The sequence below is a fragment of the Phycodurus eques genome, chromosome 10, assembly GCF_024500275.1.
Source record: "Phycodurus eques isolate BA_2022a chromosome 10, UOR_Pequ_1.1, whole genome shotgun sequence".
NCBI lineage: Eukaryota > Metazoa > Chordata > Actinopteri > Syngnathiformes > Syngnathidae > Phycodurus > Phycodurus eques.
The window spans coordinates 13,655,815-13,682,352 of record NC_084534.1 but is presented as its reverse complement, the minus strand read 5'-3'; the positions used below and the strand labels follow the sequence as shown (position 1 = coordinate 13,682,352).

Genomic DNA, 26,538 nt, shown 5'->3' with positions numbered 1-26,538 from the left:
TACCCGCACTCTTTTACTACGAAGCCACGCTGTTCTAACGTGCAGAATGTGGTTTGGCATTGTCTGGCTGAAATAAGCAGGGGCATCCATGAAAAAGACGTTGCTTGGATGGTAGCATATGTTTCTCCAAAACCTGTATATACCTTTCAGCATTAATGGTGCTTTCACAGATGTGTAAGTTACCAATGCCATTGGAACTAACACAGCCCCATACCATCACAGATGCAGCTTTTGAACTTTGCGTCCACAACAGTCCAGATGGTTCTTTTCCTCCTTGGCTCGGAGGACAAGACGTCCACAATTTCCAAAAACAATTTGAAATGTGGACTCTCACCCAGAGAAGCCGGCAGCTTTTCTGGGTGTTGTTGATAAATGGCTTTTGCTTTGCATAGTAGACTTTCAAGTTGCGCTTACGGATGTAGCGCCGAACTGTATTTACTGACATTGGTTTTCTGAAGTGTTCCTGAGCCCATGTGGTGATATCCTTTACACATTGATGTCGTTTTTTGATGCAGTGCCGCCTGAGGGATCCAAGGTCACGGGCATTCGATGTTGGTTTTCGGCCTTGCCGCTTGCATCCAGTGATTTCTCCAGATTCTCTGAACCTTTTGATGATATTATGGACCGTAGATGATGAAATCCGTAAATTCCTTGCAATTGTACGTTGAGGAACGTTGTCCTTAAACTGTTAGACTATTTTCTCACGCACTTGTTCATAAAGAGGTGAACCTCGCCCCATCTTTGCTTGTGAATGACTGAGAAATTCAGGGAAGCTCCTTTTATACCCAATCATGGCACCCACCTGTTCCCAATTAGCCTGTTCACCTGCGGGATGTTCCAAACAGGTGTTTGATGAGTAGTCCTCAACTTTGTCAGTCTTTTTTGCCACCTGTCCCAGCTTTTTGGGAACATGTTGCAGCCATAACATTGTAACATTGTCTTTTTCATGGACGCCTCTGCTTATTTCAGCAAGACAATGCCAAACCACATTCTGCACGTGCTACAACAGCGTGGCTTCGTAGTAAAAGAGTGCGGGTACTAGACTGGCCTGCCTGCAGTCCAGACCTGTCTCCCATTGAAAATGTGTGGCGCATTATGAAACGTAAAATACGACAACGGAGACCCCGGACTGTTGAACAGCTGAAGCTGTACATCAAGCAAGAATGGAAAGAATTCCACCTACAAAGCTTCAACAATTAGTGTCCTCAGTTCCCAAACATTTATTGAATGTTGTTAAAAGAAAAGGTGATGTAACACAGTGGTAAACATGACCCTGTCCCAGCTTTTTTGGAACATGTTGCAGCCATAAAATTCTAAGTTAATAATTATTTGCTAAAACAATCAAGTTTATCAGTTTGAACATTAAATATCTTGTATTTGTAGTGTATTCAATTAAATAGAGGTTTAACATGATTTGCAAATCATTGTATTCTGGTTTAACACTAAGTCCCAACTTCATTGGAATCGGGGTTGTACAATTATGAATGTGACCAAATTGTTAGGGAAGAATATGACTCCAAAGTTGCACAAACACTTTTTACAATGTTAAAATGTAATGTTACAATGTTAAAATGTTTCTTAATAAAACATTGCCTGTCCAGTTCATAAAGATTTTATGATGGCGACACAATGAGTGTGACCATGGAAAAAGTGAAATTCTAACACATCTCTGGTCGACCAGTGACCCAGAAGAGAGTGATTAGAGGTGCCACTGTACATCTACAAGTTTCCTATTTAATGGCTTAAGTTTGTTTTACGTACAAATAGCGGCTTCACGGAAATGAATCATTTATCAACAATTATGCAAAATGTTTGCACCTGAAATTTCTCGTTTGATGGTCAAGTTGGCAGGACAGGAGTTGCTGGTCATTGCAATGGCTGGCCCCTTCATGCCTGGACCTGTGTACACATCCAGGTGGCTGCTGGACAGAGGGAGCTGGGGAGGAGGCACATGCACGCAAAAACAATAAGACGACCAGGAATCAAAAGTGTCACTAGCTTAACACATAAACAGGCTTTCTTGACACAGCCGAGGGAATGATCAAGAAATTAAATATAAGCACTCTTACATAACATGAAAACCTCTAGTGCAGTGATTCCCAACCAGTGCGCCGGAGCACATGAGTGTGTCATGAGAGAGACATGGTGTGCTGCGGGAAATTGTAGAATTTCACTTAATTGGTCTGAAAATTATTTATTAATCACAAATAATGTATCTGTGTTCATATATCTATGCCAACGGCATATAGTGACAGGCAGAACAATTGAATGCTCTTCCGCTAGACGCCAATTAACCTGTGTATCCACTTTTTTATCGCATTTATATTCGCATGTGTGCCATGAGTTTTTCCTAATGTAAAATACGTGCCTTGGATTAAAGGGAGCTACTGCTCAATATTATAATGCACATAATGGCATAACTCCATCCTAAACGTAATCTCTCATAAAATCAATCATAAAAATGTAAAAGTCAAACAAAGGTCAAAAGGGCGTAACTCCAGATTATTTCTCTACGGTTCCAAGACGACTCATTTACGGCCTCACATCCCCACTTAAGTACCTTTGTAAAGTCAGTGTCCATGTGTAGTGCGCTGTGAAGAACAGATAGCTGAGGATAAAGTAATAATATCACACCTAAGGACTACCTGACAGGCATACAGCAATGATTGACTGTCATCCGCTTGTCAGTATTTTATCAGTTTCTATAGCTTTATTCGCTCCTCGGCCGTGTGCAGCCCCCTTCCAAACACACTCATAAAGGTTGCACTTCAACACTAACACTAAAAAGCTGTGATTTAGCTTTGTGCGAACTACTAAAAAAAAAAAAAAAAAGATTACCTTTTAAATTGATTCTTTTATTGATTTACTTCTTAATACCTGGTTGCCTATCGTGTTTAACTCCCTGGCATTAGGGCAAACGGGGCACCGCTAATGAGGCCTGAATGATAAAGAAGTTCAAAGGAAGCGATACATTATCTGCTGGCTACTGTGCGAGCTCAGATATCACACGCACGCACACACATTTGCACACAAACAAACAGGTTCCTCTATGTGCAAATGCATGCTCTGAAATGTAAATAATGAAATTAACCAGATGCTATTCAAATTATTTTATTTAGTTTGTCAATTTGCATGTTAACAGTTAAGATGCGCATCCTGTTCAAAACGGCTTTTCAGCTAAAACTCTGTGCCACCGAACTTCATCTTCCACAAGAAAAATGAGGCACTGTATGGCTCAGTGCTTTAGTGCACAAGTCCACACGTACACAGACAGTTAACGATCATTCCAGAGTAAGTGCCTGGTATTCAGTGGTGTTCCCGGCTCTTACTAAACTTTGAGATTCCAAGAATTCCAAGAGTATGCCTCTTTAATCCCTATCAGGATTAGCAGGTGAGTTTGATTGACTCGTTGGTTTTTCAGTTGGGACTAAAAGAAAAGCTTTTTCTTCAACTGTGTTTTAATGTATATTTTTATATACACATATACAGTATATTCTTACATAAAGTCATCTTTTTGTGATAGTTCATTCAGTGCACAGACAGCATCAGTGTTAATCTATATCCTAATTTAATCAATCTATTGCTGTGATTGTTGGATAACATATTGACACAGGAATGTACGCAGACAAATGTGCTCAAATTAAACCAATCAAAGGTCAGAGGAAATTTTAAACTACCAATGTGCCACACTGTAGTGAGATTAAATCAAACAACACTCATGCCATGTATTGCAGAGAGACAACCGAAAAAAGCCTTCCACCCCCACACTCCATGTGCATCCGCATGTAATCAGCGACCTGAGGCTGGGAGTTAAAGAAGGCACCATGTTGGTCTCAGTCTTTCGCCAAGAACAGTAAGCACCAAGCAACTCCACCAACACTGATCACAACTGATACTTGGTAAAATAGCACGTCAGCATCTTACCAACTGAATTTGTTCTCCTTCAATAACTTCCACAATGGCATACGTGTTACTCATCTCCTTCATCCTTGCAAGGTCGGAGGGGTCCTTCCTCCTCGCTCCAAGGCAGACAGTGCTGGGACACTGACCTCAGTAGCAATGATCCAATCTTTCGTTGAGATAATCCTCTACCCACCACCAAACAAGAGTGAACTTTCCCCTAACTGGACTTTCAGCTTGTTTTCCCCTTGCTCAAATTGCCCTCACCCCCTTCCCTCCTCCCTGCTTTTGTGCACCTCCCCTCCTCCTCCTCCTTTTTTCCAAATATCTTGTAAACAAGTTTAACTCTAACTGCTGGCAGTTTACTTGTTAATTCTTATTTTGGCCCTCCCCCCGTCTCCAATTGACATGTTTTTGTTGGGTTTGTGCATAACCTTGCTCAGCATGTTCAAATCAATAAAACCATCGTGCGTTTACGCAAGATGCTTGTGTATTATGACATCATAAATTGTTTCTTGGGTCCAGACACAAAAAAAGAAAAACATAAATGTGATAAACACTTGGAATTTTCAGTCGCAATGTTAACTGCTTGAAATTACATGAACACCATTGTCATCATGAGTATTATTATTTATTTTTTTACCTCTCTTAAAAATAAATCAATGGATTATTTAAATAAATAAATAATACAAATCCTGAACGTGTTATCACATGGAACAACATTTGGTATGAAAGAAATACTACAATAATTAATTAAGGCGTAAAGTCGAACAGTTCACTAGAATAGCACATTCATGTGTCATAATTTGATATAATTGCACATAATGGATCTAAATCATTGTGCTTGAATTGTAACATTAATTAATAACAGATACTAAATGGTCAGGATTCCTTACACCTGGTTATTACACATACAGGAAATTAAAATGGAACCTATGAATCTATAACAGCTTCCAGTCTTCTGAGAAGATTTTCTTCAACATTTTCAAGTGTGTCTTTGGGAAATTTTCTCTGTTTATCCAAAATAATTGGATTACTACCAAGCTGCAAGCAAGGACATTTCCAATATGTCAGGGTGAGATGATGAATTAAAATTCTGAGAAAACAAATCAGTGTGGATGAACTCTGCACTAATTGATTAATGAATTGATTAAGACGTTTGTGTCAATACATTTGTCCATTCAGCGTCATTCAGAATGTTCATTCACTCGTCCTTTTTAGCCCGACTTATCCGAATCTATAACAGCTTCCAGTCTTCTGAGAAGATTTTCTTCAACATTTTCAAGTGTGTCTTTGGGAAATTTTCTCCGTTTCTCCAAAATAATTGGATTACTACCAAGCTGCAAGCAAGGACATTTCCAATATGTCAGGGTGAGATGATGAATAAAAATTCTGAGGAAACAAATCAGTGTCGATGAACTCTGCACTAATTGATTAATGAATTGATTAAGACGTTTGTGTCAATATGTTTGTCCATTCAGCGTCATTCAGAATGTTCATTCACTCGTCCTTTTTAGCCCGACTTACTGTGTTGGGCATCTGTACGGGGTCTACGTAGGCCTGAATATCATCGTAACTGGACTGCATGCTGATGATGTCATCAATGACCTCATCCATCTGAAAAAAAAAAAACATGGTAAAACTTGCTATTTGAGTACTACAATAGCGCATGATGTCTAACTAAGACAAATTGTGCATCTGAGCCACATTTGCACACTCTAAATTCTCTTCTACTGAAGTCGCTGACACCAGTTTACATGTCGAGGCCTTTAGGTGAACTCACCTGCAGGCGCATGTTTCAGTCTAGAGTCGACTTAAAAGATGAGTTGTCCATGGAGGCTAACTGCTTAGACTATTTCCTCTCAATAAATCTGACAAAACAGAGGCCGAGAGCTACGGTATGAGAGGTTTTGGTCAAAGTCTGCAAGGTTCAAAGGGCCTTGGCATGGTAAATTGTTTCTCTGTCACTTGTTAAGTCGTAATTGCCGCTACAAGGCCATAATGAAGCATTTAAACTTCAATGAAAGCCAGTGTCAGCCTCAGTTAGTCAACACATTTATTCACCTACTGTGCGCGCGACCCGAATGGCTTTTACAATGCCTCTTCAGCTTATCCAAGGCCAATTAAATCATTACGATGTTTCATAAAATGTTGACGATAATGGGGATAATATTCAATCCTCATAATGTTATATGCATGCAATGAAGCCATACTTCAGCAATATTATGTTCAATGTGGCTCTTGTAAACTATACTATTTGACATGACCTAGAACAAATGTTTAGAGGTGTACACCGTGCTGTCGAACCCACTACCTCTTGCTCCTGGCTGGAGCCAATGTTGAGCATGGCCATTGGGCTGTTGGGTGCACTGTTGCCAGTCATGAGCTGCTCAGTGCGCCTGTGTGGAGAGTGGAGGGGCGGGGGTAGAGACGCCGAACTCCCTGTAGGCCCAATGGCTGCAGGGGGAGATGGTGGCATTGGCCCTGCTACAGCGTGGACCATCTCAAGACAGAGGGAAGAAGAAGAGTGGATGCGCGACTGCCTACAGAACACTCTAATAGTAGTGATAAAGGATGGTAATGGACAGATACCTGTTTGGTGGCATAGGTAGTGGAGAGGTATTCTTTCACCTGCTGCCTCCGAGACTGACGGATGTGGTAGTCCGTAGGATTCTCAAGGTGGGTCTGTACCTGCATTAGGAAGCAAAGCACAACTATAAGGTCTCTTATTAATATCTTTTTAGTTTGAGTGGATTTACAAATTACAAATTCACAGTTATGGAGAACATAAGATGCTGAATAGATTATGAGTTGTACACTTTTTGAAACACATCATAGTTTGTCATTCCCCTTTTGTACGATGAGTACATTTAATTAGTCTTCATGTTTGCAATGACAAATTAATTTTGGGTTAGAAAGTAGAGTACATTAGTCATTCACTGCTGGTTGAAAAGAAAGAATCCAACAGACCCAGAACCTTGTAAAAAGTCTTCCCAGCAATACATAGACACATATACAGTAAAGTTTTGAACTTTCAAATACCTTAGACTGCACACAGGCATAGAAGCACATGGACATATATAGATACCATATTCAGACACACCATCAACGGGCACAAAAGTATCTTTGGAATCAGGGGAAACGTCACTTGAGTCTTCTCAGTCACTGTCTGACTACCTACATTGCCAAACATGTATAACGACTCTTATCAACACATCTGCGTCCTTCTTCAGTCTGCTGTTCCACCACATGCTTTGCTACAAATCTGTCCTTGATTTGGCCCCACCCCACCCACTCAGGTCTGGCACACACAAAGCGGTGAAACTGAGTGGTGTGCAGGGTTTTGTGACTACTTTTCATAAGCTTTATTAACATTAGCTTTATTTCATATATTATATATATATATATATATATATATATATATATATATATCGAGAGAGAGAGAGAGAGAACTCAGATCCATCTGGCACATACAGTCTAGATAACGCGGTCGTCGAGCTGAATTGTCCAAATTTGGACAATTTCATTTTTTACACAAATCGATACTATTGGTCAATCCCCTGCATGGGTATGTCATTTTTAGAATTTATTGAGTAATATAAAGGGTTGAAAATGGCTTGCTCTGTTTGACGATGCAATGTTAATGCCTTAAGAAACCTGCTGTTTTTTTTTTGGGTGACTTGAAAGCTGATGGTTTTGATGCAAGGTTTCTGCCCAATGCTAGCGTTATGTCATGTGTTTTGCAAAAAATACCTACCTATATTAATTTTTTCAAATATACCTGTGGCTAAAAAGCAAAATGGCAAAGCGTGGATACTCTGTCACCGAAATACAAAAGTGCAGCCGATGAGAAAAATATCCACACTCTTCTTTATTTGTCACCTGATATATATATATATATATATATATATACACACACATACACACAGTAGTACAATACAATGTGACGCATCAAAACTTTGTTTTGTGGAAAGAACAACAGGTTTCGCAGTTTTTCTGTTGCAGCAAGGGTGTGCGGTTGTGTCACTGACAGTATTTTTTCGTGATTGTGTTGTTAGTCACACTGGGCTATGTTGCTTGGTGTGTATTAGGCCTTAAAGACTCTGCTCTCTGAGACATGTGTGACTGACGTATTCCCCACCTCCATCTGTGTGGTGTCTCACATCATTCCCAGTAACATAAAAAAAACAAAAAACAGAGTAACTAACACATTTTATCCCACATAGTCATGGTCATGTCCATATCGTTATTCCACAAATTTTAAATAACAACAAACTTCATTTTCTTCTTTAATGCCCAAACACACATCACATAGTTTAAATTAAATATTGGACAGTACTGCAATCACAGGATTCAAACAATAAGTGAAATGGATAAACTGTAACAGTGGTCTAACAGTAATGCCATTTACAGTATGTGTTACTGCCATTTAGTTCAAACAGTTGTTTGATTGTTTAAAATATCTAAAAACAATGATAATTTCCTTTAACACATTTATTTGGGTTTCCCATTGTATGTTAGCATTGAGCTATCAGACTTATGTTAAATGCTGAATCAGCATTTATGGCAACTAAAGAGCTTGAAGAACTTTAAGCTGTCTGCAAAACAAAACAACTGTTCAGGGGCAGGGAATACATACAAATGTGAGATAAAACAAAAACTGTAAACATTACTGTAGGAAATAAAGAAACAGAAAAGCCAAAATACTGCTAGTGCCAAAACAAAATATGAACAACAAAAATAATAAGTCATGTTTTAATAAATAAATAAATACATAAATACAACCCCAATTCCAATGAAGTTGGGATGTTGTCTTAAACAAATAAAAACAGAATACAATGATTTGCAAATCATGTTCAACATATATTTAATTGAATACACTACAAAGACAAGATATGTAATGTTCAAACTGATAAACGTTACTGCTTTTAGCAAATAATTATTAACTTAGAATTTTATGGCTGCAACATGTTCCAAAAAAGCTGGGACAGGGTCATGTTTACCACTGTGTTACATCACCTTTTCTTTTAACAACATTCAATAAATGTTTGGGAACTGAGGACACTAATTGTTGAAGCTTTGTAGGTGGAATTCTTTCCATTCTTGCTTGATGTACAGCTTCAGCTGTTCAACAGTCCGGGGTCTCTGTTGTCGTATTTTACGTTTCATAATGCGCCACACATTTTCAATGGGAGACAGGTCTAGACTGCAGGCAGGCCAGTCCAGTACCCACACTCTTTTACTACGAAGCCACGCTGTTGTAGCACGTGCAGAATGTGGTTTGGCATTGTCTTGCTGAAAAAAGCAGGGGTGTCCATGAAAAAGACGTTGCTTGGATGGTAGCATATGTTTCTCCAAAACCTTTATGTACCTTTTAGCATTAATGGTGCCTTCACAGATGTGTAAGTTACCATTGTCCATTGGCACTAACACAGCCCCATACCAAAACAGATGCTGGCTTTTGAACTTTGCGTCCAAAACAGTCCGGATGATTCTTTTCCTCTTTGGCCCAGAGGACACGACGTCCACAATTTCCAAAAACAATTTGAAATGTGGAGTCGTCGGACCACAGAACACTTTTCCACTTTGTAGCGCCGAACTGTATTTACTGATATTGGTTTTCTGACGTGTTCCTGACCCCATGTGGTGATATCCTTGACACATTGATGTCGGTTTTTGGTTTTCTGCCACCTGAGGGATCGAAGGTTACGGGCATTCGATGTTGGTTTTCGGCCTTGCCGCATACATGCAGTGATTTCTCCAGATTCTCTGAACCTTTTGATGATATTATGGACAGTAGATGATGAAATCACTAAATTCATTGCAATTGTACGTTGAGGAACATTGTCCTTAAACTGTTCGACTATTTTCTCACGCACCTGTTCACAAAGAGGTGAACCTCGCCCCATCTCAGCGTGTGAATGACTGAGCAATTCAGGGAAGCTCCTTTTATACCCAATCATGGCACCCACCTGTTCTCAATTAGCCTGTTCACCTGTGGGATGTTCCAAACAGGTGTTTGATGAGCAGTCCGCAACTTTCTCAGCCTTTTTTGCCACCTCTCCCAGCTTTTTTGGAATGTGTTGCAGCTATAAAATTCTAAGTTAATGATTATTTGCTAAAAACAATAAAGTTTATCAGTTCGAACATTAAATACCTTGTCTTTGTAGTGTATCCAACCATCCATCCATTTTCTGACCCACTTCTCCTCACTAGGGTCGCGGGCGTGCTGGAGCCTATCCCAGCTATCATCGGGCAGGAGGCGGGGTACAACCTGAACTGGTTGCCAACCAATCGCAGGGCACATACAAACAAACAACCATTCGCACTCACATTCACACCTACGGGCAATTTAGAGTCTCCAATTCATGCATGTTTTTGGAATGTGGGAGGAAACCGGAGTGCCCGGAGAAAACCCACACAGGCACGGGGAGAACATGCAAACTCCACACAGCCGGGACCGGGGATCGAACCCTAGTCCACAGAACTGTGAAGCTGACGCTCTAACCAGTCGGTCACTGTGCCGCCGTCTTTGTAGTGTATTCAATTAAATATAGGTTGAACATGATTTGCAAATCATTGTATTCTGTTTTTATTTATGTTTAACACAACGTCCCAACTTCATTGGAATTGGGGTTGTAAATAAAGTCACGGCTTATTATCTTAACTACAGCATTCACAAATTCGCAGATAATTTTGAGGAAGCTATGCTCCATTAGTCGTTGAAAAACTTGCCTATTTGGTCTTTTTGTGCTTAGGCCAAAGCAATAAAGGTTATACCTTTTGCACCATCTTGTGGCATCTTGTTGTTGTTAGGTTTAATTTATTGATGGTATTTTTACATTTGCGTTTGAGATGACCTGTTTTGTTGGCAGTCCCTGAATGCACCTGGTGCTCGGGAACAGTCAGGTGAAACTGTCAAAGAAAGTTTGTTTTTGCTTCTATCTCAATGCAGCTACAAATAGTTTACCGTTACAAATTTCCTGTATTCTCTAACACTTATTGTAAATCCCAAAAGATGAGTTTAATGACTTACATGTATAGAGTTTGTTTAAAGTGCTCCTGCACGTATTTGTTTGCACGTATGACGTCACATCAGTTTGTGCGAGTGTGTTGTTTGGCTACTATGGTAGCTAATACTATTGATGAGAGTTGTGAAGGTGGCATTTGTGTTACATAATTTTAACACACTCATTTATTGTATGTAACCTGGGTTCATTAACGTGTACATGCGAGATGCATTTGCTGATTATTCTTTGTCTCACAGACCACAGTAAATAAATTAAATCCAACGGAAAACCAGTGTTCACGGGCGAAAGGGACCAAATTCTGACTTTCTGGGTTAACTGTATGTCAGTCAAATAAGTCATGTTTTTATTTTATTTTTTTAATTATTATTTAAAGAGCTGTATTAATTAGAGTGTGGATTAATATATCTCCAATTAAAATGATCATATGCTGCAGTCCTACTTACCTTAAGAACCTCCACGGGCACCTGCATGCTTTGGTAGTTTTGGGGGGCGCTGATGGCTGCAGTGGGGGCAGGTGGTCCAGCCATGTGGTGCTGCATGTATTGCAGGGCAGCATTTTGCTGCTGTTGCCGCTCGCGCTGCTCCTCCTGCTGCAGCTGGTCTCGCATTAGCTGAGGAAATAAATACGTAGAATCACTGAGCAATAAAGCATTAATAACTGCAAAATTACAAGGTAATCCCTTCTTACAATTTGTTTCTACTTACCCTCAAGCTTCTAAAAAGTGGACAACAACAATAACAATGGGTGACAAACGATGCCCATGTCTTTTACCTGCATACGCAGACCAATGCGTGAGGCCATTGCTGGGGGGCGAGGGGGCAGGGGAGGGCGAGACGAAGTCAACGCACCGAAGTCCAGTCCGAGAGGTAGAGGAAGCTGTGATGAAATGCAGGTTAAAAAAATAATTAATAGCAAGCTAATATGGATAGTTTCCATTGCAGACATGTAGGCTGGAAGGTAATAATCGCATACTGCATTCTGTAGCATCCCTAAGAAGCATGCACAAACAAACAAAAAACACTTAGCATTGTCTTACAGCTACGAAGCAAGTGCATATGTTTTGTCAAATAGATGCCTCTTTCAAATAAATGGCTCCGTCACTATTTGGCGGAATATGATCGTCTTTGTACACAAGCCTAATTGATATGGAAAGGTTAGAAGAGACGAGGAGAGGGGAAAATGTACAATGTTTTTATCAATATGCCTTTTTGCTCAATTTTATTTTGTTTGTTTAATTTGCCCTCTTGTCCAGATTGTAATATTACACAGTACAAGAAATTAGTAAAAAGAGTACAAAAAATATTGTATTATACCTTTTCATCTGATAGTTGCCCTAGGAGACTAATGCAGATTGGGGTGGATTACTGTGTTTTCTGTACTAAATATAATAATTTCCAAACTGCAATATTTACAAACAAAAAAAAAACAGTTTTAGACCTTGAGATTGGCAGGCGACGAGTTCAGGGTGTACCCTGCCTCTCGTCCAAAGATAGCTGGGATAGGCTCCAGCACGCCCGCGACCCTAGTGACGATAAGCGGTACAGAAAATGGATGGATGGATGTTTTAGACCTTGAGTATTCCCCCGAAACAAAATCATGTGGCATCGCATATGACCAATACCCAGCCAAAAGTTTCATTTCCTTTTTTCTCATTTCTTTTTATAATGATGAATAATTTCCAGGCCAGTGTAATGTTATTGTGTTAAGCAGATCTGTCTCACAGTTTTGAGTTTTTGGTTTCAAATATTTACATGTTCTCCCTGTGCTTGTGTGGGTACAGGTACTCCAGCTCCAAAGCCACATTCCAAAAACCTGCTTGTTTGGTTAATTAAAGACTCTAAATTCGGTGTGTCCGTAGGTTTGAACGTGAGTGTAATGGTGGTGGTTGTTCGTATGCCATGCGATTGGTTGGCATCCATTCCAGGGTGTACTCGCCGCCTCTTGCAAAAGAAAACGATTTGGATGGATTTGTCTTTCCAGCACTAATTGACTGTCTCGCACTATTTTCAAAGATCCTGATCATGTTTGACTTCACAGTATCAAAAAAGAATTGATCTCAAAATGATGATAATGACGATGACGATGATCATCGGTACTAGGATGATAAAACGTGTATTGCAACACATGCTGACTCTGGTCATGTAAGCAAATGGATAATGGGGAACACCCTGACCTCTTTACAGCAGCTTCTTCTGTTTTCTCTCACGCATACACAGGTCTTGCAACATGCACATATAAACATTCAGTGGGGAGTCCCAGTTCCCCTTCTGCAATGACATGTGCTCATTCGCTGCATGACTAAGCTCATCTGGAGTCAACAAAAGGTGTGTTGGGAAGTGACTGATGGGATCTACTTCCTTTTCCGTGTCTCTGTGTTGTTTTGAGAACCACAGAAGCAGTCACATGAGGTTCCAAACCACCAACCAGAGCCAGACTCAGACATTGGCTGTTCTTGGTCACGAAGGGGAGAAAGACAGAGGGGAAAGAGACACAGAGAGAGAGAGAGAAAAGGTCATTGTGCGTGAGGTACAATAAGAAGGGCAGCTCCTATTGAGAAAGGCTGAAGCTGCCTGTTGTCCAAAGTGTACATTGCAGCACCAGAGGGGGCATACACTGCCCGCTTTGTGCCCGTTAGATCGCCCACATGAAAAACATACATACACCCATGCAGAACGACAAATTGAAACGCTCACATTCAAACACAAAAAACTAAATTGGAAATGTGATCACTCTCAAAGCCCCTCAGAGGCCGAATGACACTAGGACACTGGATATAGATGTTTTCAAGAAGCATATAAATAGAAAAGAGGTAGAATGCTGTAATGGTGGAATATACAACGACAAAAATGGGGTAATTTCTAACTCTGATATGCAAGCCTTTATGTTTTTGTTCAAAATAATTTAAAACATGTAAGGTAATCTAGGTTGATGGAGGACTCTAAATTGCCCATAGGTGTGAATGTGAGTGCGAATGGTTGTTTGTTTCTATGTGCCCTGCAATTGGCTGGCGGCCAGTTCAGGGTGTACCCCCCTCCCGCCCGAAGATAGCTGGGATAGGCTCCAGCACGCCCGCGACCCAAGTGGTGATAAGCAGTAAAGAAAATGGATGGATGGATGTAATCTACTTGGACATCTGAACTAAAGCTATGAAATGTCTCTGAATTACACACTATAGTAAAGCCCAAAATGATTAATACCCTGTCCAAATTCTGTAACTAAACACGTTTTTATTGGTTGAATGTGTATCTGCTGGCAATGACACAAGAAAGTGGAAAGGACCATTAAAATGGCATGATATGTGAAGGGATATTATGGTCATCATGTCTGCCTCAGTTAACAGGTTCTGTGTTTGCATGTTCTCCCTGTGCTGACATTTTTTTCTCCAGGTAATTCCTTCCACATTCTAAAAACATGCTTCTTTGATTAATTGAAGACTCAAAAAATTGTCCATAGGTGTGAATCAAATCAATCGATGAAATTGTATTTATATAGCACTTTTCATACAGTACATCAAAAAAGTAACCAAAAGTGCTTCACAGAGAAAGACTGATTATTATATTAGGAGGAAATATACAAGAACCCACCCCTCCCATCCTCACATATAAACACAAAGACACCCATAAGAACACACACACACAAACACAGCACCTATTGACTAATAGTATAGAGACATGGAAACCCACTGAGGATCCTGGGTGAGCAAAGACAACCTGTGGGAGCCACAGCCCACAACCACACGGACCACTACAATTACGGTAGACCGGGGGAGGACTCCCCACATTGTGCTGGCCCCCCACTCTGGGGAAAACGCACGATGACATCCCTTTGGGCAGACTGAACACACCTCCCAGAGTGGAGGCTCCCATAAGGAGACACTGGAGTAAAACCTAAAAAGACTAAAAGACAATAGGGTAGGATAAAAGTGAAGGACAATAGGAGATACAATAAAGCAGGATAAAAATAAATTGATACATGAATAAGCAAATGAGTAGATAAATGCCTTAATAGATAATAAAGAAATCAGTTAAAAGCTACATAAATAATAAAGAAATCAGTTAAAAGCTAAACCAAACAGGTGATTCTTGAGCCCCCTTTTAAAGGACTCAACAGTCTCTGCATTCCTGATTCCTGTTCCAGAGGTGCGGGCTATAATGGCTGAATGCAGCCTCTCTGTAGGTTTTTGGTCTATTTTTTGGAATAATTAAAAGGCTGGTGCCAAAGCACCTCAGGACCAGCAAGGGTTGACCTGATAAAAGCATTTCAGATAAATATAATGGCCCAATTTAGTAAAAGAACCTTCAAATCGATCATGAAGCACACGGAGAGCCGATGCAGCGATCTTACAACAAGTGTAATGTGCTTCCGCCCTCTGGTCTTCATCAGCACACGAGCAGCTAAGCTCTGAAGCAGTTGTAGAGTAGAGATGCTCTTTTTGGGAAGACCGGAGAGCAGGGCATTGCAGTAGTTTGATCAATTACAGGAGATAAACGCATGCATTAGCACCTTCGTGTTAGTCTGAGAGAGAAACGGGCAGACTGTGACTGCTAATGGTTGTTTGTCTATAGGTGCCCTGTGAATGACTGGCGATCAGGCTAGGGTGCACCCCGGCTCTCGCCCAAAATCATCTGGGACAAGCTCCAGCTCACCCGTGGCCCTAATGAAGAAGATCAAAGATGGCGCATTTGAGTTGGCAGCTTGATACAAAAGCTCTGCTGGTTTTCTTATTCATTTGTACTTTTCTAACCTTTTTTGTCATTTACAGTACTGTTTATTGTGCGCAGTGTAAACCCATTGTGGACAGTTCAGCGTTTTTGCCGTGACATTCTTTGGCAGAAAATATCAGCGGTTGTTGTTTTGCGCCTTCCACTGGCAGCATGTTTAAAACAGCCCCATTTTTATTGAGCTATGCAAAGTCGCCATTTGTCTGCGATGCTACAACCGCGAGGATTTACAACCGCGAGGCGCTTCGCCCCACAACGTGGAGCCAAATGCGTCCCCGAGGAGATATGGTCAGGGATGAGACCTGGCACTAAAATTAAGTGAACCGAGATAGATGACTAAATGGGACAGGAAAATTGAAACAATATTTCTGTATGCATCTTACTGACCAACAGACAAACTATCAGCTATTAGACAAATACAATTACTTGTTTAATTTCAGCTTGTGGGCAAACGAGAGTGACGTACGCATGCGGCGATCGCGAGATTACAATTTCAACATCTCATACCGGTCAATGGAGACTTATCAGACTTGATCTTGCTCCTCTAACAGCTTCACACAACGTGCAACAAGAGGGAATAAAACTGCACCTCCTCTATGCTAAATGCTAATGTAAATGGAGCTCTTCTATATTTTAATTAGGAAAGAGTAAATAAATTAAAATCAGTATTTTCATTATTTTCTTCTGTTTTATGTACAACACTTTGCTATCGCTGTGGTTGTTGTGAAAGTGCTATACAAATAAAGTTGAGTTGTTTAATGAAGCAACCAGTTCAGGGTGTACCCAGCCTCCTGCCCGATGATAGCTGGGATAGGCTCCAGCACGCCCGCGACCCTAGTGAGGAGAAGTGGCTCAGAAAATGGATGGATGTTTAATGAAGGCAAAATGGATGGATATACTGTATTTGCTAGTTTTTCTACAGTTTGACAAAAAGGTTTACAAAATTATGCATACTCTCACAATACAGGTATTCAGTGTTCTAAACTGACATGAGAACAGAATCCTTTTGATGATAGAAGTTACCAGGATCCTTTATAACAGAAATACAGTATAATATGACCATAAATATCTGTAAAACAACTCTTTTGCCACTTTCTTATGTCATTTCAAGCCAGAAGATACCCATTCCCCAAACAAAAATTAACCTTAACTCAAACGTTAGCCAGGGTGTTAATCATATTTTGTTTAACTGTAAAGCCACATACAATAATTTCCCTTTTTTCAGTCACAACTTCCCTCAATACATCTTGGCATCTGGACGCTACCATGTATTGTTTTCATTCCATTTTTTATTTCCGAGGAGCTTTAAACACTCTGCTTTGCTGTATAGTTGTTGCCGGTACACATAAATAAAGCTGCCATACACAACAATATATATATATATTTTTTTTTTTTTTTTACTGCAGCTCCACTGGTGGGATTTGCACCAAAAAATGTCACCAAAGTTTTCTCCACTAAATTTCTTGGTAATTTGATATAGCCTTTTTTAAGAATCCTGCTCATAAACTAACTAACCAACTAACAAACCATAAACACTCACCTTCAACGTTTTGCTTAGAGGTAATAAAATATAAAACAATTACAAAGCTTAATAGGAATATATATATTTTTTCTAGACAAAAAGATTTGATGTCACTTGACATGTGACAATGAATTTTAGTAATTTTATATGAAAACAGCTGAATACCAAATTGCACAACTGTTGCAAATCAGTTGTGACTTACCACCGCAACTGCTCCTGAAAGCTGATATCGTGATGGCAACATTTACATTCCACAGGCCTGCTGTCAAACACACATTATGTAACTGGTGTATAGTTTCCAGCTATGACTAAGCCATGATATGCAACATTTGTAGTGTGCCACACACACACACACACACGCACACGAGTAGGCTATCACTTTCTGACCTCATATGGTGACACATGGCTACCAGGCAGTATAACATCCCACACTGGCCTTCCCATTGCCAAGCATCCACCGGGGGAAGCAGGCATTTGTGACGCAGTGCAGGGACAGCAGGACCATTGTGTGTCTGACCCTCTGATGTCACAGGCCCCGGCGCTTCAAACACTGAGTGCCAGTGGGAAGACACTGCGCGGAGGAAGCCGGGCTCGGAGGTCAACTCTACAGATTAGTCACCGACATGCATGTCAATAGTGGTGTGCAGACCACGGACGCCATTAAAACATTGACATATTGCAGGGAGTGCTTTACTTCAATCCAACAAATACATAGCACACAATTGAAAGTGTGCACAGAAACACACTTGGGGGCAGTGTGGGGCCATGGCACTTGTTTGTATATGGCGTTAATAAGAGTGTGTATTTTTAGACGTGTCCAATGCCAAGGAAGGGCTTCAGGCAGCCGAAGGCACAGGGGTAAAAAGAATTAGTGCACAGACATTAACAGACATAGAGGTGCACTCTCTCAATAAGAAATATGAGCATTTCAATGTTTTGTTTTAGCCATGTTTTTATGTCTGAAGCATTGTTGTCAATGTTATGTCATGTTATGCCTTTTATTTTATTTATGGTTAAATGATGTCGCCGTATGTGTGAGCAGCCAGCTCACTGCAACCAAATCTACCCTCGGGTATCAATAAAGTTACCAAACCTATTACACACGAAACTCATGGATAACTGTAAAAGTATGCATTCATAATAATTGCCAATTAGTTTCAGAAAATATTTCAGGTCTGAGTCCAATATTCTCCCAAAAACACAAATGTAACATTGCAGTCAATCAGCCTTACTGCACAAACACACAGTATGAGTAAGGACTAAAATAACATGCTCGCTTTCTCTGTTTGTCTTTTTAGGAACACGTTGCAACATTCCTTAGAACCATGCATGTTTTCTTGTGTTAGTGTTGTGCACATGTCTGTGTTTTTGTGTGGCTTGAGGTGAGCCTATGAGCATGACAGATAGTGTCTTCAGTTACATGTTATGTTTGGTACAATGAGGTGACTCGGCTGTGACGGCAAATATGAACTCACAAACACAAACAACCATAGCCCTTGGTGACACGAACACACCAAACATTCTGGATGAAGACAGACAGACACACAGCTCCTTTTCATACTGTACAAACAAGCCCGGTATTCTGTTAGCATCCACTAATGTGAACTAAAGCTTGTAAATAAATATAATACAGGTATGAGGGATTATCAGCATTGGGAACATGCAGGTGCTACAAAGAATGACTGCTAGAGTGGGTGAGGTCAAATGGTAATTCTAGACTTAATGAGTTTCACTACAAAGTAATCTAACTCATATTGTGCAGACATACTGTATGCATAATTACCTTGTTTGAGAGGAAAAATAGTTTGCAAACAGGAATACGCTCTGCTTCTGCTGCTGACTACATGTCTGGAAGCTGAATCATGATGATGGTGACGATGGAGGACAGTGTTGATGAGATGAAACATGAACAAATAGACAAAAAAGACAAAAAGTGCTTGGTTACAAAACGCAAATGGTATGAATCGGTGATTTCGTGGCACATTGAGCACCCCGTTAGAGAACAGAAATAACTTGGGCCTGCCAGATACAGTATACACACGGTCAGTGTTATACTAAAGCTATTGCTGTTGATGCAACTGTGTGGTGTCCACTTAAAGATTTGAAATTGGTATTAAAAAAAACACTATTGCGCTCAGCCCAACATTTTCCAACACTGACAGTGAAATTGCAGGATACCTGAATTAAGATCAACTTTAAATACATAAACTAGCCCTGATTGAATAATCAAATTTTAACAACACCATCGCCGTCGCTCTGATATTAAATGAATTTGTAGCTGCTCACCATAAAGTATTTTTGCAATAATGACACAAAATCATATGGAAATCCTTTTCAAATCAGCTTTTGTTAACAAACTGATTTTCTGTTCTGAAGCTTTCCGCTCTCCTCTATCACCATATGAACAAAAAAATGCAGCATGTTGCCTTCACACTGAGGTTAGCTTAGAATACTTATTTATTTTAATTTTTATTTGTTATGCCATGCCTTAAGTCCCCTGGTGCCCTCCCAGGTGATGCATAGCTCAAAACCTTTGCACTTTGAAAACTGCTGGCGTTAATGAAAGGATAGTAGAGCAAATGCAAGACCACAGATTGGCAAAACCAATGTGAATGAGTGACATGTTCACAGGGAGAACATAACAGGTGCACAACCCGCAGAATAACACTTGAAGACTAAGCAGTGGAAGAACGAAATCAACAGACCGTGGTTTTGAACAGAGTATCTGCATACACTGATACGTGTGAACAGAGCATGTTCAAATATAAAGCATATACAGTATGAAGCTCTTCTTATAAAAAAGGATTGAGTTAAGCATAAAAGTGGCTCAGTATACATTTGAACATGTTGCAAAATGGTCTCTACAGCTACTTAAAGCACCTGCCTAATGTAACAAAGTGCTGTACACTTTCACATTAATCATCAAGATGAGCATAAATGCTAAGTAACTAACGTTCTGAAGGCCACCATAAATTGGATTAAAACTGCCGACATTATGAGTGAATCACATTGTCACAATGCAAAACATGTCTATATTTAGTCCACCATGAGTGAATGTATAAACATTAGGTCCCACAAAGGCACAGGAAAGACAAAGATGAGCACAATCAACAAAACACAGTGCATCACTTCCCTTTTCTCACTTCAGTTATCACAACTCCAACTGTTGTCAGAGGTGAAGCAATTTCTTCTACAGACAACACGGGAAAACAACCAACGTTTTCGTGATTTTTTTCAAAAAACATTAGGAGAACTTTTCAATATATATTTTGGAACAGGTAAGGTTGGTATTCTCTTCTCTTTTTGACTAAGTTTTAAAGAGAATTGTGTTTAATTTGAATCCCGAAAATGAAAACAACCATTCCTTATGCTTAACCAAACTGGTTGGACATAAATCATTTAGAGAACACTTTTTACACAGGTATTCACACTCAGATCATAAGCTATACAACTTGTTGCAGCAAAAACAGTTATTAACACATATTATATACTTGGGAGCAAAAAACTATACAGGACTATATCTGAAAAAACACATATTCTCAGGGAGTAGTGGTAATTCTTAACACAATTATATAACTCCACATAGCAATCAATCTTTGCTAAATAATGCTGGGTGATCATATCGCAGTTTCTAGACGTGTTTCTGTTGTCCAGTTAACTTTATGTCACTAGTAGAACCACAAAATCAACTTTCTTGTCACCTGCAGAATGTAGGAGCTCAAATTCTTACCCCCAATTCTCCAACTATCTCAAAATCAACAAGTCCATGTGAAAGCTGCTCCTCCACGTGCCACAGATACACTTTGTTTGCAGAGCCTCGTAAAACTACTGCTTACAAAAAAACAAGTTCAATGGTTGTGATGCCACCCCTTCGGAACTGGCGGAGTTACAGTCACTATTCATCATCTTGTTCGCCCCTCTCTCTAAACGCCGACTCAGCTTCCTCCTCCCACTCGTACTATTCCCCTAAATTAGTCTGATAGATGGACTCAAGCAAAAACAAGAGGAACGTTGTCTAAAAAAATGTATCTCCAATGTTTTTTTCCTCTTCTTTCTACAGTGGAAACTTCAGCCCTGTTCCTTGATGTATACACACCTTACATAATTAAGAATACATTTTGTTATTTTGTTAATATAGGGCAGTGAATCACCAGATTTATTTAATTAAAATTCTTGTAAATTTTAGAGTTGAGAATTTTTGTGAAAAATAAAATTACAAGAAGGTATGTGATACAATTTGAAGGGATTATTATAATTTTTTTTTTTTTTATATAAATCAGTCCTAAAATGCGATGTGATAGACAGTCTACTTCAACTAGTACCATACAAACAGTTACATGTTTTCATGTGTTTTGTTTTTTAAATTGTACACACCATGTAAACATTCACACTGAGGGATGGGAAACGTATGTGAACAATTAGGCTAATGCCTTACCCAAGAGGTAATCGGAGTCAACCAACCTAGAGTCCAATCGATGTGACGACATTGGAGGTTTTTGTTAAAGCAGCCCTGCCCTATTAAAAACACGTATACACACACACACACACACACACACACACACACACACACACACACCTGTTTTGATTTTGTAAGTATTGCTTGATAAGCACCATTCCACGCACTAAACAGCTCCCAGAATACCTAAAATTGAGAATTGTTAACTTGCATGAAGCTGGAAAAATTATCTTTAAAAGCCTTGATGTTCACCAGTCCATGGTAAAGCAGACTGTCTGCAAAAGCAATGTCTCTACAGGCGTAACCCTCCTGTAAAAAGAACTGCAAAAGCACAGTGCAGAATGCTCAAGGAGGTGAAGAAAAATCCTACAAAGTCAGCTAAAGACTTACAGAAATCTCGGGCCCATGCAAACATCTCTGTTGACAAATTTACAATAGCAAAAACATTTAATGAATGGATGTTATTGGAGGACACCATGGATGCTCATGACAAACTATTGTGTAGGGCAGATGAAATGAAAGTTGAGTGGTTTGGAAAGACCGCACAATGCTACGTTTGGAGGAAAATGGGGAAGGCACACCAGCATCTGTCTGTCTGCCAATTGACGCTTAACAGAGAATGGGTAATGCAACAGGACAATAACCAAAATGCAAGCGTAAATCAACAAATGAATGGCTTCAAAAGAAGTAAATACACCTTCTGGAGTGGCCAAGTCAGAGTCAACTGAACTGAAAGAGGTTTGTAAAGCGGAATGGTCCAACATGTGGCAGGTCTGATCTGCAACTAAAGGAAACATTTGGTTGAGGTTATGACAAAAGAGGCTCAACCAGGTATTAAATCCAAAAGGTTGACATATTTATTCCTCCCTACGATGTGACATTTCCATGTTGTTTTAAGTAAAAACATGGGGAAAAAAAAATTTGTGTGGTATTATTTTTAAAGAAAACTGCATTTGTCTATTGCAGTGATTCAGATGAAGATCAGACGACATTTTATGAAGTGGCTTTTAGTGATTGGACTATAGGGCTACAGAAAATCTCTGCAGGACAGCACAGTATGTGGAAACTAGTTACCAACTTTCTTACAACAGCTCTAAAATGAACAAATACGAGTAATATGATATTCCTCTTCAAGGAAACGTCAGAACATCCGCCTCATAATTCTGAGGTTGGGGGTTCATATCCAAGCTCTTATGTGGAGTTTGCACGTTCTCACTATTCTTGCGTGGGTTTTATGCGGATACTCCGGCTTTCTCCCACATTCTGAAGACATACATGTCACATTAATTGAAGACAAAAATTGTCCATAGTTGTGAGTTTGAATAACTGTTTGTCTATATGTGCTCTGCTGGCAACCAGTCTAGGGTGTACCCCGCCTCTCGCCTGAAGTCAGCTAGCTAACTTGTGACCCGAATGACAATAACAGCATAGAAAATGGACAGATGAATAATTTTCCAAGTCTGTGTATATTGTATATCCAGAATGTTTCCTCCTCCTGTCCAGGCCTGACCACTCTTATAAACAAAACAGACAAGTCGGTATGGACATGCACAGTGAAATATTCAGCATACCCATATAAATTACTGCTTAAAAATAAATAAATAAATAATTTATTATTTTTTTTAAAAAGCCCTAAAAGCAACCCAATCAGCATCTGAATCAAGTGACCGTATTTTGTTATGAGGGAACATTCTTGTGGTAACATGTTGAGTAACAAAGAAACACGTTGGGCCAAAAATCTATTAAAAGTTACAAATAAATGTCTGAAAAAAAAAAAAATTTTACTCAGTTTTGATTAAAAAGTGTTTTAAGAAATGAACACCATCTGATATTAGAAAACATCTGTGAAAGATGGTTATTTGAATGGCATTCTTAATAAAAATAAAATAAAATAGAATAAAAAAGAATTTACAACATAACTGTATGTAACCTGCCTATAGTATTTGTTTCCATGAATGCACAAAAACATTGGTATCAAAGTGCCCCTCTACGAGTGGTTGGTGCCTATCACAACAAAGGCCAACATTTGTAGGCCTGTATGGTTCAGCAGTACCCGGCTGACAAACATGCCTTGTTTGTTCACAAAGCATTCATCAGCTGGGCCAATTCCAGTTCTCATAGTGGCCGCAGTGTATTTACAGGGTTATTTTGGTCCAGGGGCAGGACCCCTCCAGGCCCTCAGTTTATTGGCTGGGAAACCTGCATTCCTGTCAAGACCAGTCAATCCTAAAAGGAAAGTGGAGCCAGAGAAATCATTACTGACCAAGACAGTCATATACTCTTTTGACAATGGATCCAACACACATATATATATAGAATCCATTCCCCTTTTTTTCGGGAGCAGGGAGGGCCGGGGCCACTTTCCACTCCGAGCTGTTATCACCATGGATACTAAGAGGAGGAACACAAATTCGACATGTATAGACTGACATTTTAGCACTGTGTCAAATGATTGAGTTGGCATGCGGTGACCACGCTTGGCTTTGCTATTGACTGACCAGTAGTAGTAAATACACAGAATAAAGGGTTTACATTTGAACCCTTGAGACGTGTCACATTTAATGCACATTCAATCATTAAAAAAAAGCATACATTTCTTCACTGAGAAACTGCATGTTGACATATGGCAAACGTCAAGTACATTATTTACTCCATTAGTGTGAGTTGGGCTGTTACTATGCTTCGACTGCATTTTGTGGTACATAGTGTACAGTTAAAAGCAATACAGCGGAACCTTAAAATTTAAATGCCTCACATTGTACAGATCGACCAAGGCTTTCAGGAACTGTATGCTCTAAACTCAGTCACCCATAGACACCTAAAGGACTCTCAGACCACAACAGACACATTTCTTTGTTCTGATGAGACACATTGAACTCCTGCAAGATGATATTGATGCACGACCGATACCATCACTACAGTGAAGCATGGGGACAGCAGCAGCGTACTGTGGGTTTTTCCAGTGAGAAGAACTGGGAAACTAGTCAGGATTGAGGAAAAGATGAACACAGCAATGTACAGAGACATCCTGGTTGACAATCTGATCGAGAGCACTCTTGGCCTCAGACTGCAGCAACAGTTCATCTTTCAGCATGACAACAACCTGAAGTGGCTAGCTTGAGGCATCAGAGAAAAGATTTGAAGCTGTAATTGCTGCCAAAAGTGCATCAATAAAATACTGATCAAGGGCTGTAAATACTGACATGTACATGTAATTTATTAGTTTGTTTTCACTTTAATAAATTTGCACCGACAACAAAAATCATGTTGTCTGGTTACCTGTAAATATTCTCATTCATCCAGGTCATTTCATTCTCAGGGCACTGAATCAATCGCAACTTGTGTTTGTCTTGGAAGACGTTTCTCCTCTCATTCAAGCAGGCTTCATCAGTTCATCCAACAAGGCTTAGTTAGGACGCACTGGCCAGTGTTAGTGTGGATTACTCAACTATTCATGCTCCAAGTTGGAGGCACGCCCCAAACCACGTATGGTATCATTCTTTTGGAATGCAAAAAAGCCAGAGGTGTTTGGCTACCTGGCAGAAAGACCATTGTCAGTCCACAAATGCAGTTATGTGGAAACTCCCTCATTAATACTCCATTCACCTGTCAAGTGGTAGCGGAATTGCCTAACGGTCAAGGAGGTCGTGCTGTTTGTTGGAGGCAGAATTATTGAGTTTCTTTGGAATGGATGAAAGGACGACATTGTAAGTGGGAGAAAGGTCATGTCGTAAGCCACCTCTTCTGTTAAGAGGTTTTCCCACCTCCACGTAGACGGCATGTTGTCAGGTTGTGTGTAGAACAAGGCTATATAATAATTAGATGTGGAAAAGGTGAATCTCTGAGACTTTAGGGTTTTCCAGACTAGTCAACTTTACTATTCCATAATGATGTTCGTACCAAGATGTCTACTAGCCACTAATTTCTTCACAATTTTTTTACTTGAGGAGGTGCCAGAGCCACTTGCAGAAACACATGAGTGTCCTGAATGAATTAAGTTTGTCACCTTAATTGATTCAAATTGTCCTCTTTTTCCTGAGTGCACAGTTTTGGTAATTGAGGGAGGACCAGTAAAGGGGAAAAAAAGACAGGCTGGAGCAGGATTTTGATTTATTTATTTTTTTAGCCCACACTATTAAAGTGGAAGGAGAGCGAAGAATTATTCCACCGCATCCAAAGAGGTCCGTGATTATTTGTAAACACTGTAAATTCCCACCACGCAGAACCCACTGCTTGTAGTGGGCCCAGAACAAGGACAGGTTTCCTGATTTGGCCAGGTTGTCCAAACGTTACCTGGCTGTCGCAGTGGCAAGCACACCAAGCGAGATAATTGTTTTTTTCTCTGGCTGGAATTACCATCACGCAACAGCAGGCAAACATTTACCCAGCCCACATCAATGCTCGTGTTCTAATGTTCTGCGTAAATTTGGTGTATGGGCTATCCATTTCCCCAAAAAAAAATTATCATTCCAAAGCATTTCCTTCTCCTCTGATTTTTTTTTTTTTTTAATATAATTATAGTACTGTACTAAAGAAAATATCAATGACATCATCGGCAACTCATCGACATCAACTCCACTTCATCCCTTTAGTGTCGATTAAAACAAATCTGCAGTCGTGAACTGAAACCCCTAATTTAAATACTTAATGGGTGCACTTTATATGTCATCTTTTTATCAAGGTTAATGTACATTATTGCATTATTTTGACATCTTAGTAGTAGTTCCTTTTCCACTTCTTTTTACACTTGTGTGACAATGAAGAATGTTAAAAAAATAGAACTGCGAAGTAAGTCACCTTCCTATTATACCTTCGCCATTCATTTTGGTGGACCAAGTTTTTGTTTTAACACTGCCAGATCGGCATTACAAATGAAAATCTGTTCTCAATTCGGTATATGCACAAAC

The 26,538-nt window shown here is 39.8% G+C and overlaps 1 protein-coding gene across 4 annotated transcripts in view; it reads right to left on the bottom strand.

The window, feature by feature from the left end:
* The window catches only part of tfeb (transcription factor EB), a 36,518-nt gene that overhangs the window by 5,208 nt on the left and 4,772 nt on the right, over positions 1-26,538 (bottom strand). For 2 of the 4 annotated variants that reach the window (XM_061688588.1, XM_061688585.1), the window contains exons 1-8: positions 20,906-21,041; positions 18,959-19,030; positions 11,704-11,808; positions 11,375-11,542; positions 6,493-6,591; positions 6,215-6,403; positions 5,428-5,517; positions 1,819-1,936 (exon numbers count right to left, since the gene is read on the bottom strand). In XM_061688588.1, coding sequence (XP_061544572.1) covers positions 1,819-1,936; positions 5,428-5,517; positions 6,215-6,403; positions 6,493-6,591; positions 11,375-11,542; positions 11,704-11,733 — 694 coding nt within the window. In that variant the 5' untranslated portion in view covers positions 11,734-11,808; positions 18,959-19,030; positions 20,906-21,041. Of the gene's footprint in view, positions 1-1,818; positions 1,937-5,427; positions 5,518-6,214; positions 6,404-6,492; positions 6,592-11,374; positions 11,543-11,703; positions 11,809-18,958; positions 19,031-20,905; positions 21,042-26,538 lie in introns of those variants that run through there. The other 2 variants (XM_061688586.1, XM_061688587.1) reach the window with 2 other exon arrangements.